This window comes from Aulonocara stuartgranti (assembly GCF_965226115.1).
Source record: "Aulonocara stuartgranti genome assembly, chromosome: 9".
Classification (NCBI taxonomy): Eukaryota; Metazoa; Chordata; class Actinopteri; order Cichliformes; family Cichlidae; genus Aulonocara; species Aulonocara stuartgranti.
This window is the reverse complement of record NC_138960.1, coordinates 22,101,221-22,114,327: the sequence shown is the minus strand read 5'-3', so window position 1 is coordinate 22,114,327 and position 13,107 is coordinate 22,101,221. Positions and strand designations below refer to the sequence as shown.

General features: G+C 40.8%; 3 protein-coding genes across 4 annotated transcripts; 2 read left to right on the top strand and 1 right to left on the bottom strand.

Moving 5' to 3' along the window:
- Window positions 1-1,032: 1,032 nt before the first annotated feature.
- On the top strand, window positions 1,033-4,326 carry myl12.1 (myosin, light chain 12-1). The gene is made up of 4 exons (XM_082546243.1): window positions 1,033-1,133; window positions 2,520-2,719; window positions 3,506-3,667; window positions 3,784-4,326. Exons 2-4 carry the CDS (start codon window positions 2,536-2,538, stop codon window positions 3,954-3,956), a joined length of 519 nt encoding a protein of 172 aa, XP_082402369.1. The 5' UTR covers window positions 1,033-1,133; window positions 2,520-2,535; the 3' UTR covers window positions 3,957-4,326.
- Window positions 4,327-5,408: 1,082 nt separating this feature from the next.
- fastkd3 (FAST kinase domains 3) lies at window positions 5,409-9,176 on the top strand. Of its 2 annotated transcripts, none has more exons than XM_082546241.1 (7): window positions 5,409-5,622; window positions 6,129-7,592; window positions 7,687-7,772; window positions 8,299-8,473; window positions 8,567-8,636; window positions 8,715-8,829; window positions 8,918-9,176. In XM_082546241.1, exons 2-7 carry the CDS (start codon window positions 6,158-6,160, stop codon window positions 9,014-9,016), a joined length of 1,980 nt encoding a protein of 659 aa, XP_082402367.1. In that variant the 5' UTR covers window positions 5,409-5,622; window positions 6,129-6,157; the 3' UTR covers window positions 9,017-9,176. The 2 variants fall into 2 exon arrangements, with proteins under 2 accessions (XP_082402367.1, XP_082402366.1); XM_082546240.1 differs by having other exon boundaries at window positions 5,410-5,622; window positions 6,124-7,592.
- A 39-nt stretch (window positions 9,177-9,215) lies between these two features.
- chmp5b (charged multivesicular body protein 5b) lies at window positions 9,216-12,774 on the bottom strand. The gene is made up of 8 exons (XM_082546242.1): window positions 12,593-12,774; window positions 11,085-11,189; window positions 10,893-10,939; window positions 10,710-10,803; window positions 10,555-10,626; window positions 10,039-10,147; window positions 9,660-9,772; window positions 9,216-9,550 (listed from the first exon to the last, which is right to left on the bottom strand). The coding sequence occupies exons 1-8, from the start codon at window positions 12,659-12,661 to the stop codon at window positions 9,500-9,502; spliced, it is 660 nt and encodes a 219-aa protein (XP_082402368.1). The 5' UTR covers window positions 12,662-12,774; the 3' UTR covers window positions 9,216-9,499.
- Window positions 12,775-13,107: the final 333 nt, after the last annotated feature.

Here is a 13,107-nt window from a genome sequence, read left to right as displayed (position 1 = left end):
CAACCATATGCTTCACCTCTTTGTATGTTTGAAGCTTTAAACTAGGCTTCTTCCTCTGGCTTTGCTGCGAGTAAAACTTTTTCCAGTGTGAAGCTGTTTCCCTAACTCTGAAAGTGATATGACAGGTGGACAACAAAGGCAGACGTGGCCTGTTTTAACTGTGAGTCAATAGTTCCACGTGTTGCTTTTGAAGCCCTGCAGCAGTAATCCTCTGTTTACAGCAATGACTGTGGTACCAACTGTTGTCTGACCCATCGTCGGACAGGTCGGACTATAATTATCCTCTATGTCAACATTTCTTCATTTTGTTATGGTTTAGTATTTGACTTCCTTCAATATTTCATTATCTTTTCCTGTTCGATTTACCTATTCAAATCTTCAACGAGGACGTTCCCAGGAAGACATCATAACATATTCTTCAACAATAAATAACACGTAAACAACATTAAAAGCCCAATGATAATGCAACAAAGGAGAATCATAAATAACAAATGATCAGTGTCAACGTAGTTTAGTTATGAGGATGACCCAAATATGACCCAAATATGACTAAATTTCTGTTTTTCCATTAAAGGAATGAATGAAATCAGCTGTTAGAAACGTGTTTAAAAAATACATTAAAGATAAATTTATGTGTTGAATAGTTTAGAAAATAAGAGAAACGTTAGAATAAATAAAATATGGAATTTAAAAAATTCCATCCTCCCACGGGGATCATTGAAACTACACACCTTTCCTTAATTGCTCATCGCAGGGAGGATGTATGTCGCTATTTCCTTAAAAGGACATATCCTTGAAAGTCAATGCAGGCAGAGAGTGGAAGTTACAATTACTCCAAAGAGGGAAGTGTTAAAAATTATTTTGTATTTTATTGCTAATAATGCTAGAATTATTTAGATATGTTTTCAAACGGAGTTTTAGACAAGTTATTTAAGAATTACAATTAGACTGAAACATGCAATTAATTCCAAATGAGAAATAATGGCTTCATTCTTGACCGGCACCCCCATAGTTCTTCATTGGTTTGGTCTGGTGTTCTGTACGGAACCCAGCAATATTATGAGGAAGTGAAGGGCGGTGGTTGAGAAAAAGAACGGCACAGGGCTAGCTGACGGTTTTCTGGAAGTTGTCAGGTAAGTCTGTGTTTATATCTTATTTTAAAGAGCTATTTAGTTGCATTAAACACACTCTGATATATACAAAACACGGATTTAATCCCGCTGCTAAAACTTCATATCTTAAAAGAAAACGTAATGTGTTGCTCACTCGTTGGTAGCCTTGAAAACACGGCTAACAGTTAGCCGCGTAGCTAATGGCTCTGTTACGAAATTGGTCGCAAGTAAAGAAATATTTTCAGCTAGTAAATCCCGCGGTTAGCTTCGTGAGTTGAAAATGTGTTTGTGAATTGGGTTATCGCCAGTGACTGTTGGGTATTTCATATAAATTATGATGTTGGTTAATACAGGCCGCAAACCAGAAGAGTGTGCAGGTACGGTCAGCTTTTTAAATCATATAAATATCGTGTTTAACTTTTTTGGCTTATTCGAAGTTAATTAATGTCAATTGTGCATTTGTATGACCGCTGGGGAGAAGAGAACATTTAATTAAAAACGCGTAAATATGATATATGCGTAAATCAGCTTTAGTTGTTAGTCAGTCGACACGGTTAACCAACAATCACCAGCTGTCTTCAGTCAGCTTTTCAGATTCATTCTCAGTAGGCATAACATTTGTCATTTTATTCTATTTTTTTATTTAATAAGTTATAGGGTAAGACGTTGCTCATATTTTCTTTCCTTTTTTGTTGCACTTGTCAGTGTTTCAGATAATATCAGCCCACATCACTGTTTTTACAGGGCATCACATGCATAGCGAGATAATACTTGCTGCCTGAGCTGTTGGAATCCATTTTCCATGAGCGCAGAGCAGCAAAACCCAAAGTGTCTGTCAACATAAAGATGTTAACGTGGGGACAGTTCAACTCTTTATTCAAGACTTTGCCTGATAAGGGCATCTGTCCTCACATCGGTAGTTTTCCTACCCTCTTTGAAAGCAGTGAGCTGATCAACCTAGAAAGATGAGGAACATTTCCATTAATAGCTCAGTGAGGGACACCTCACTGGGGATTCGCTGCCAGAGAATTATATTACCCTGCTACTCATGTGTGGATGTGACTGACAAACTCTTATTTTGAATAATGGCATCATCTACTTTGATCTAAATGCTGAATTGTGCTGCCAACTTTTGTCTGTCTTGTGGTGTTTTCTTCCACATTGTGCCTTGGCAAATGATGCTGTTTCCTGTAAATGGGGAATAAGTTGGCATTCATCCCTATAACATTGCATCCTGATTGGAATTCTTGAAGTCTTTTCAATCAAATGAAAAGTCTTTTAGTTTAGTCTTATCAGATGTAGAAATCAACCCAACCTAAATCAGTTTCCAGTTTGTTTCTCAGTAGTTAATCAAATGGAGCTGTAATTCAAAAAGATGTGTAACCTGATGTCTGTTAATTTCCACAGAAACAAAACATTCACAATGTCTAGCAAAAGGGCTAAGGGAAAGACCACGAAGAAGCGCCCTCAGCGCGCCACTTCCAATGTCTTCGCCATGTTTGACCAGTCCCAGATTCAGGAGTTTAAGGAGGCCTTCAACATGATCGACCAGAACCGAGATGGGTTTGTCGACAAAGAGGACCTCCACGACATGCTTGCCTCGCTGGGTGAGTAAAATTCTCAGACGTCTTAAGGAGGTCAAATGTATGCCATTCATGCTCTGTTCGTATTCATTTGGGTGTGTACTGATGTTAGCTGTGCTTAAACTGGTTCTACAGGCACACGTATTTAAATTTGCTTTTAGCTGTTAATAAAAATAATGATTGCCTCTATCATTTGAGCCTTTCAGGTTTATGAGTAGAGAAAAGGTGCTCTTCATAGATCTATACTGGTTCATTAGAAGAAAATGGTGCAGTAACTGCTGTGTGACCTGTTCCTGCCAATGCTACTGCTATGCAGGGTTTCCACCCATGTATTTCAAGCTCCTAAACGGAGCCGCCTACCCAGACTAATGTCTGAAAACAGCTGGTAATTTTAAGCTTGGCTTTAGGACGAGAAGTACAGCTGCTGTTTAATATACCTTTTTATTTTAACACATTCAGTAAGCTGTGAAAGGGTTAGAACTGCTAAGCAAAAGACCCAGGCAAATGTTACAACTTATTACTCTTTTACTCTTGGTCTTATAACTTGTCCGGCAGAAACCCTACACTTAAAAGGCTTCACTCTGCTTCTTTGATAGGAAGCACAATGAAAATAATAATGGTTTGAAGCTGGGATTAGCTGGCTGAAGTTGCTTTATAGAGAAATAAACACAGGGCTCTCGGTACAGAGAACATTGAAGGCAGTAAGATGTTTGCCCAATTTAGTTTTGTTCCTATTAGGATAAGAAGTTGTTTGAAAATAGAAAAGTCTCCTCTGAATTCAGTTTGCATCACATATGTTTATCTACACAGGCAAAAATCCCAATGAGGACTACCTGGAGGCCATGATGAATGAAGCTCCTGGGCCCATCAACTTCACCATGTTCCTCACCATGTTTGGAGAGAAGCTCAATGGCACAGACCCCGAGGATGTGATCAGGAATGCATTTGCTTGCTTTGATGAGGAGGGGACAGGTAACTTCCTGTTGGTGACCCACAGTCTCATGGGGTTTTTTTTGTTTTTGCTTTTTTTAATTTGAAGAGGGAACTGTTGCAGTTTCTTATCTGATTTTGACCATTATCCACTTCAGGTTTCATCCAGGAAGATTACCTCAGAGAGCTGCTCACAACAATGGGTGACCGGTTTACAGATGAGGAGGTGGATGAGCTCTTCAGGGAGGCCCCCATTGACAAGAAGAATAATTTCAACTATGTGGAGTTCACACGCATCCTAAAGCACGGAGCCAAGGATAAGGACGATTAAGGAGCTACACCAGCGTTCTCTCTGTGCCCTCCACCTCTCTGTCGTCAGCTAGATCACCATGCTGCATGTCTCAACTCCAGTTTAAACCCTATTTTAAACAAACCAAAGCAATAACTATCAACACGGTTTGCTGTGAACTTCCAGTATTGCCAAATTTACACATCTTAGAAGAAAAATCTGAATAGTGTTGTTTTGTCATGTAAAGATGTGAAGTGGCAGCACTTGGAAAGCTCTAAGGAAATGCATCTTTGCAATTCATGTGATTGGGTTTAGCTGAGTTTTTACATTTTCTAATATAAACTTTTTAAATAAAAGCCCTCTATCAAGTTGTATTTTGCTGTTTCCCTTCCATAAATGACAACTGAAATAAGTGTTGCATTATTTTGTCTTTATTTTATTGCCTCGGGTGAAACAAAATTCTTAAGCAACAGATTCCCCCCCCCCCCCCCATTGGGATTTTTGTCAAGTCTCTACAAGCCTGCTCTTCCTCCGATCCAATTCAATCAGCATGTGCAGGCTAGCACTAGGTGATGTTTGTGCAAAGTCCAGTGCAAACAGTAAAATCTGACCTTTATAAAAATGAAAGGAAAACTGCTCAGTACATACCTGCATGCTGTCTGCTTCATATTAGGGAGTGATCTAGTATAATAAAAATGCTTATCTATGAAACATATACAAAAGGATGCTAACCTACCAGATGAGAAGGACGGGCTTAAATCCATCCTGGAACTAAATTTTCTTTGGTTTTTGGCAGAACTACATTTACAGTGTTCATTTCCCAAAATCTTGTTTGAGCGATGACGCTAAATCAGTCTGCACTTTACAGCTGCGCCCTCTTTAAATGACAGTCCATGCTTTAAATGGCAGGTTAAAATACAAAATTATTTTTGGCGCAGAAAGACCACTTAACCCTCCTGTTATGTTGCGGGTCAGATTGACCCAGAACAGAAGAGATGTCATCTGCATCACTACAGAAAACGAAAATAAAAAATCTAAATTGTAAAATAATCAATGGCAGTATTTCTGACACTTTTGGATGAGTAAATTTGTCCCGGGTCAAATTAACCCAGGAGCATAATTGGTGTTCCTGGAAACCAACATAACAGGAGGGTTAAGCTATGACGACCGGCCGCAAACTCAAAACGTTATTTTGAATAGGCTTGTGCAGTGATAATGTCGCCCTCTAGTGTCTGAGTGGAAGGTTCAAACCACATGACGCTGCCTTCAATGATGCCTCGATTATTGGACATACAAAACCTATGAAGGTCAGAAAACTATTAAAACGAGTTATCGGAAATGAACATTTATTGCGAAGAGACTAAGAGAAGTGAAGGTTACAGTGAAAGTATGGATTTCAGACACTGCTTCTTTCGTCTGCTCCCTTTAGGGGTTTCATACAAATTTAATAATAAAAGAAAGAAATGTATATCTTTTTCTACACCACGAATTTCAGATGTGTGAAGAGCTATGCTAATCTACAGCAATTCTCTTGTTATATGCTAATTTAAGAATTACTTCTTGATTTGGAACATCAAGACGCGTGTGAAATTAAGAAGAACAGACTTTGAGGGTGCCTTGAACGCCTCGTGCTCCTTACGGAGTCACGTTTGGTAGCATCTCCGGTGTCAGCGGTTATTTTACCCTTTTCCGCTGTTGGAAGGTCCAGGTACGAACTTTTTCAGTTTACTGTCGTCACATTTTTGTTTTTATTTATATTTCCGAAGTGTCAGCCCTATGAAAAGTTAGTACAAAGAGCAGTGCGGCTCTGCTAGGTTACACATGAGGCTAGCACCTATGCTAACGTTAGCTAACAGCAACCTTCAAGGTTGGTTCGCTAAAAGAAACTAAGACAGACGTTTCCCTGTATTTAAAACATTTTGGTGAATACCAGAGACATTTTAGTTTTCTATCAATATATATATTTAAATTTTGTAAGTAAGGTGGCATTTACGCAAGGATAATATTGTCAATGGCCAAAAATAACAGATGTTATCTTTGCCTTGAATTATTTGCATACCAGTCTAGCGTCTTTGAAAAAGCCACCCATGAACTGCTCATTTTAAACAGGAAAACGTTTGGAAGGAGTCTCTGACTCTTGGTGTTTTTTTTTGTTCTCTCACTTATTTAAAAATAGTCTTAATAATTTTGTGTTTTTATTTCGTTTTAGCTCAGCTGGGACCGGTGAGTCCCGGACCAGGGTCATGGCTCTGAAGCTGATTCAGAGGATTCCGTTCAGGATCCGATGTTATCCTGCTGGATCCGTCAGGCCTCTGAGTACCAGCAGCCAGGTCTTATGTGTAACTTGCCTGTGTACATCAGCCGGCCGGTGTATCAGGATATGGGGCTGCCGGAAGCTACTACAGGACAGCGTGACGAGGAGTCTGACCACCATCGTCAGGGAGCCTGCATTCATCACCAGCAGCTCAGTGGGAATCCACAGAGATTCGGTCCCGCGGTTTTGTCTGACCCAGCTGCACCGACCCACAGCTATAGAGGAGCAAAGTTTCCTGCACCGTCTAGAGACCTGCTCCTCCTCCAGGCAGGTTTTCAGACTGCTGCGCTCAGTGGAAATCATGTCTGACACCATGGCCGCAGCAGCCCTTCACCGTGTGGCCGACTTGGAGCAGGAGGGTGGTGCTCTGACCAACCCCACTGTGTTGGAGGAGGCCACTATCAGGGCCCTGTGCTTCCAGCTGGAGCAGGACTCTGGACGGTTGACTAATGCTGGACTGGTTTCGGCTCTCTTGGCTTGCACACGGCTTTACTTGGATCCCTGGAGCACACTGATGGTAAGGCTCTTGTCTGAGAGCCAGGCAAGGCTTGACAGGGGGGAGATGACCATAGGGGAACTGTGTACTCTGGGGCAGGCGATGCTGGCCATAGAGGGTCCAGGCAGTGTGATGTTGGAGCAGTTGATGGAGCAAATCCAGAGGCAGGAGCTTTCCAATTGGAGCCTAGCAGACCTTGTTGCTGTTTATAGACTTCTGCAAGGTGGTGTGGGTGTAGATGGAAAATACAGGGACCTCCTGAATGCCATGCACAGCCACGCTGTGACTGTTACTTCCCGTATGGATCCTGCTGCTGTCAGCGGGGTGCTCGGCGCTCTCGTAACCCTGAATCAGATGCAGGCCATGCCTCTTGTGATCAATCTGTGTAAGCAGGCTGTGCGGCATGTGCCTCACTTCACCGATGAGGAGCTCACCCATGTACTTGGGGCACTAATGCACTTTGGTCACAGTGATCATTACTTTATGGGGGCGATGGAGAAATATGTTCCTACAGTGGCCTTCACCTCCCACCCAGAGACAATTACTAAAGTGATGCAGTTCTTTGGACGCAGGAACATCCTTTCCCCGCCCGTCTTTGATGCCATCGCTGAGAGCTTTGTGTACCGAGCAGATGACTACAGCACCAGCCAGGTGGCTAGGCAGATCATGGCTTTTGGGAAGCTGGGATACCTCCCACCCAATGCGGGCCAGGTGTTCGGGAAAGTAGAAACTATCCTACACACGCGTTTCTCACACTTCCAGCCTCGAACGCTGCTCAACCTGCTCCATGCCTGCACCCTGGTGGAGAGGTTCCCTGTTAATTTTGTCTCCAAAGTTTTCAGCAGTTACTTCCTCCAGCAGCTGCAAGGTAAATCGTAATGCCAACACATGCTGTGTCATGAGTGCATGATTTAACAAAATATTGCTGACGTCATTTCCTGCTGTGTGTTTTTGTCCTGTAGAGCAAAGCATGGGAATTGACCGGGCTGCTCTGGCACAACTGACTCAGCTCTACATGACTGTGAAGTTGGAGTGTCCCTTCTATGAGGTAAAGTATTTAGAACAATGTGAGGGTTAGACACTTGGAAAGCTGAATGACACAGGAACAATGCAAAACCTGAATACACACCCACATGCTTAACTCATCATCGGTGTGTGAGCTTCAGTGCATTTTAGTTATGTGGCATTAGGAGCAAATTATTTATCAATTTACTTATCTAGGGTCACTTTATTGTTTCTACAGTGTTCAGTTGTATTTTATTTAAATTTGACTTACCAACCTCCAATTCCGGTCTTTTATCTAGTTTTCATTTTTTGAGATCCAAAAAGACAAACTAACAAATGTATACACGTTCTGTGAGCTTTTATAAAAACAGGATGATGTGTTTTTATTGTGTTTTTCTCATTTCAAATGGATAGAAAACACACGTAAAGGTAAACAAAAAGAAGTGAATACTAATAACATTTATACTGCTCAGTGTTTTGTTTTCAAATAAATGAAAATCTGTAAGTCACACGTCATAGCAGGCTATATGAACACTTTCCTGTGTCAACCTTTGTTTTTCTTTAATCAGGGTCCCAAACTCCTTCCAAAATACCGCGTCAAGTCTTTCCTCATGTCTGGACGCTCTCTGGAGACACCAGTGGATCCACATCTGTACAACTCTGTGAAAACTGGATTGGTGGATTTGCTCGGGGATCGTTCATACTTTGGATCGAAAGTTCTGACGCCATACTGCTACACACTCGGTAACGCACACACGCTGGTCTGCACCAGTGGTTTACTTCATAAATGTTTCCTGTAGCTTATCTACTGAAGGCTTCGTTCTTTTCTTGTTGCAGATGTTGAAATAAAACTTGATGAAGAGGGATATGTGCTGCCTGCCAGCCAAACTGATGACGTATACAAAAGGTAAACCAGTTTCATGTTTTCGATGTCAAAGCAGTGAAAGTAAAGCTCGTATTTGAGAGCTGTATGGTGACGTTGCAGGATCGCTCTGTGTATTGATGGACAAAAGAGGTTCACGTCAAACTTGAGGCAGCTTCTTGGAAAAGAGGCCATCAAGCAGCGGCATCTGCGCCTTCTGGGATATGAAGTTGTTCAGGTTAGATCCTCAACAGTTCTTAGATTTGTGTAGATCAGTAAATCCTAAAATTCAAACGAAATAGCCGAATTTGTGTTTTTCTTTCTAGATTCCTTACTTTGAGTTTGAAAAGCTGCAAAGCAAGACCAGCATGGTGGAGTATCTACACCAAAAGATCTTCCCTCACACCTACAGGCTCAGCTGGTGACCGAGAAACAGTTTCGCTGTGGTTGGAACTTCAGGGCTTTTAAAAAGGAAAAACTCCATATTTATTTTTGCTAACAGTAATTGCCAAGTTAATGTGTTAAGTTATCACCTGCACATGCACAAATTTAACTGGACAATAAACTGTCTTTTGTACAAAAAAATGACTTGATGGAATGATTTCTATATCACACAAGGATGAGTATTGTTTGAAAAATATAATTTATTTTGTTTTTTGCAACAGGGTGCCGCAAAAACTGTACAAAGATAATAGAAACCTAATTCCAGCAATCACAAGCTTAGTTATAAAGAGTCATAAGCACAACCTTGAATTAAAGACGCCTGATTTTTACCTTACAGTTTCTACCATTCATTGGACACAAGATGCTTTGGTTTTTATTGCTGCCTTTTTCGGCCAGGAGTGTCAGTTGGATAAATAGAAAAAAAGGGCTATGATACATGTAAAACTAGGATGATGTATTTTCCTTTACGAAGCTGGGATCTGAGGAAGGCCAAACTCGTCTACCAGGACACCATCCTGAAAGAAAAAGAAGGAATTCCCATGAATAATGAAAGCATAACAAACCAAGAAGCTATAAACTAAATAGAAATTTCACAGGAAACTGTAAAAATCTTGTGATCAGTACCCTGTTTGACTTGTCGCCGGGCAGGCCCTCTGGGATGGAAGGAGCAGATGAGGCCTCATCGAGGTAGGAGCTGTCGTCATCCATCAGCAGCTCATCTCCCAGAGCGTCCAGCTCTGTGGACAGAACAGCATTTAAAGATCAGGAGCTCTATCACTTTAGATCTGTGTTTAAACTGTCTACACACGTGAATCCTTAAAGTCCTGTGTGTGCACAGGGATGTCAGTGGAAAAACTAGAAGCCTTTTTTATGAAATCCACACACTGGTCACATATGCTGCAAAGATAAGTCTTGACCAGAACTGCTGCAGCTTTGTACACTGTAATGTTTTCTTTTTTAATGCTGTATATGTGAAATCCAGGCATATTTGTGTTTTCCTGACCTGCTTCCAAGTCGTCCTCGTCGATGTCAGGTGTGCCATAGCTCCTGCTCATCGCTTCCTGGATCTCGTTGGCATCCTCCATCATGTCCTCCAGCTGGTCTTGGAGATCCTGAATATTTAAAAAAAAAAGTTTGAAGCATTACATTTGTGTCAGCAGCATCTTTGGTAATTTGATAACCTGCACACTCTGCTCATATTTAATCTGGGCTGTTATTAATCCCTGCTGGCCAATCACCATTAAGGATCTTTCCTTTACAGGACTTATCTAACATGTGTATTTGACAACCAATACAATAGTTTCTGGGTTTATCTGGATGTAGCTGCACAGGCAGAGACCACCCTCACTAATTTGTGATGCACAGCGACTCGTTTTGTTCTATCAGCAAACCTTCAAGGGTTAAAGAGTTAGCACCTAAGACTGGTAACTGAATTTCAATAATAATAATTAATTAGTTAATTATTAACTAACAGCCAAGTAGCTACATTAACTGCTGTTAAAATAACCTGAAAGCATACCTCAATTTTATCAATCTTCACATTCTTGTAAGCCTTCTTCATGTCTTTGAGGCCAACTTTCATGGCATCAACCTAAAAGAAAAAAAACAAAACATGTTAGCACACAAAGTATTTTCTTCTGTAACTAAGATCTGGTCCAGTTCCTGTTCTCTTACTGTAGTTTTAGTGTCTTTCAGGTTTTGGATCGCGTAGTTTGTTTGCTCCATGTTGAACGACTGCTGCATAAGATTGTCTCTCTGGCCTTCATACCTTGGAGCCGTGAAGAAATAAAGTTATGAGAGCAATCAAGGCAGCAGCTTAAATAACTTACCCTTTCTTTAGGAAGTAAAAGTACTCACATTCTCTTCTGCTTTAGCACTCTCATTGCCTTTTGCTTGACCATGTTCTAGTGGGGGAGAAAAAGGACAAACTTGTGGAAAACCCCCTCACAAACTGTAGGAATTCTTTTAGAGAGGTTTATTTTGATCTTGAAAGTTTTTAAGAGACACCAGCCTCTTTGTCTTACAGTACAACCGGACAACAAGACTCACCTTTGAAGGCCCATCTCTCATCTTTTTCATCTGATCTTTGTACTTCACAAGTTCAGCATCTAGTCTGGCGATTTTCTTATCAATGGACTCCGCCCGAGAATCCACCTGAAAGTAGAAACATGACATCAATTTTAGTTGATCTTTGACAGTAGGACCATATTATTATTGGAGCTCTTTTTAAAGAAGAACACAGTAATGAATTCAGGGTTTTTCCTGGTTCAGAATAGGCCACTAAATGGTCCTACAGATGTTGAAGGGCATCTACAGACTATGCTGCCTATGTTTTATACCTCCGTGGTTGCAATAGTGGTCTTGTATGCGACAGTGTGCTGGGGCAGCTGGGTGAAGGCAGTTGATGGCAACAGATTGAACAAATTGATCGAGAAGGCTGGTTCAACTCCTCAGCATCTTGGACAATCCATCCAAGCATGACCCTCTTGATTAGTCACCACAGCACACGAGTCAAATGACTCACTGCCACAAGGTGCAGGCCTGAGGACTACAGGAAGTTCTTTCTACCTGTGGCTATTAGACAGTACAACTCCTCCCTCATGTGATGCATGAAAAATATACACATGCACAGCAACACTTCCTAACCCATCGACTCTTTACCAGATGGGACAATTATTATTATTATTATTAATACAGTATCATTTGTAGTTTATTCTCCATTGTCACATGCTACAATTCCCTATAGCATTAAAAATATTATTTAAAACACCACTTTCTGCCTATTTACTAATCATACTGACATTTATACTGTCCTGTAGACATTTTGCTGTTGTTCTCACCTGTGTCTTATCTTTCCAGCAGCCGTTCAGTAGTTGATCATAATTTTTTTTTTTGTGTGAGAATGCTTTTTCTCATTGTACCGAGCATCTAAAAAGGCACTAGGGATTTCCCTTGGGATCTATTTTATCTCATCTTATCAGAAACTAAGCATTTTCCTGTTATTTCAGGCCATTTGGTGGACACTGTAAATGTATTTTATGCTACAGTAAATTAAAAACAAAATATTTTTCTATCACAGCCGTGGTAATTTTTCTGCGGTGGGCGCTAAAACTCATCATCGTTAAACACGTCCTTCATCTGCAGTCTGACAACCAGTTTAACTGGTTCATGTCTGCTTATTCTCTTTGTTTTACTCGGAGAACAACATGGTTTGAGCTCAATCACAGTCAAATGGCTCAAATTCCTGCCCAACGTTACACAATGATGACCCATTACCCACACTGAGAACTGATTGTTTTCTTTGAGAACCTTATTTACCAACTGACACTGTCAACTCAAGGCGTTAGGTTTTAAGTCTACGAGACATTAAAAACATAAAAAAAATAACATACGATTAATCTAGAAAATAATGTATATTTCCGAAAATTATATCTCCAATTAAATATGTGAACCCGTGGCCTGTTTGGTCCCCAGAAACTTGGCTAACACTTAGCTAACTGTCTTTGTTTACTTCGTTTAAAGATCCTTCCGAAAAGTTATTTCCGCCTCATACTTACGCTTCCGATGCAGTCCGTCAGGTTCGGTGGCGGACCTTTAGCTTTTCCTTTGCCAAATATGCGATTCATTTCGGCAAAAATAAGGTGAAAAGTGTAAAAGAAGAGCTACGTTTGTTTGTCTGTCAAGAGTTCAGTGTCCAACTAAACACCCGGAAAAGCCCTTCCCATGACGTAAGGGGAGTCACATGGGCTTGACTCACCCGGCCACACCCTCCTCAGATTACTGTTGTGCTGTTGTATGTGTGCTTGATTATTGGCCTGCCTCGTCTTTATATGGCGCAATTAAGTTCTTCAACTAATTCTTTTTCTCTCTCTTTTTGCCGTTTAGATAGCACTAATTCTAAAAATTAAACACAACTACACAAAATTTGTACAAAATTCGGGGTCCTAAATTAACTTGATATGATATATATGAAATATTCTATCATTTCATATATTATGTCTATTAGTAAGCTCAAGTATTCCAGTTATCCACACCGCAGCTTGTAACTAAAAGCTTTATGCCCCCCACTCCG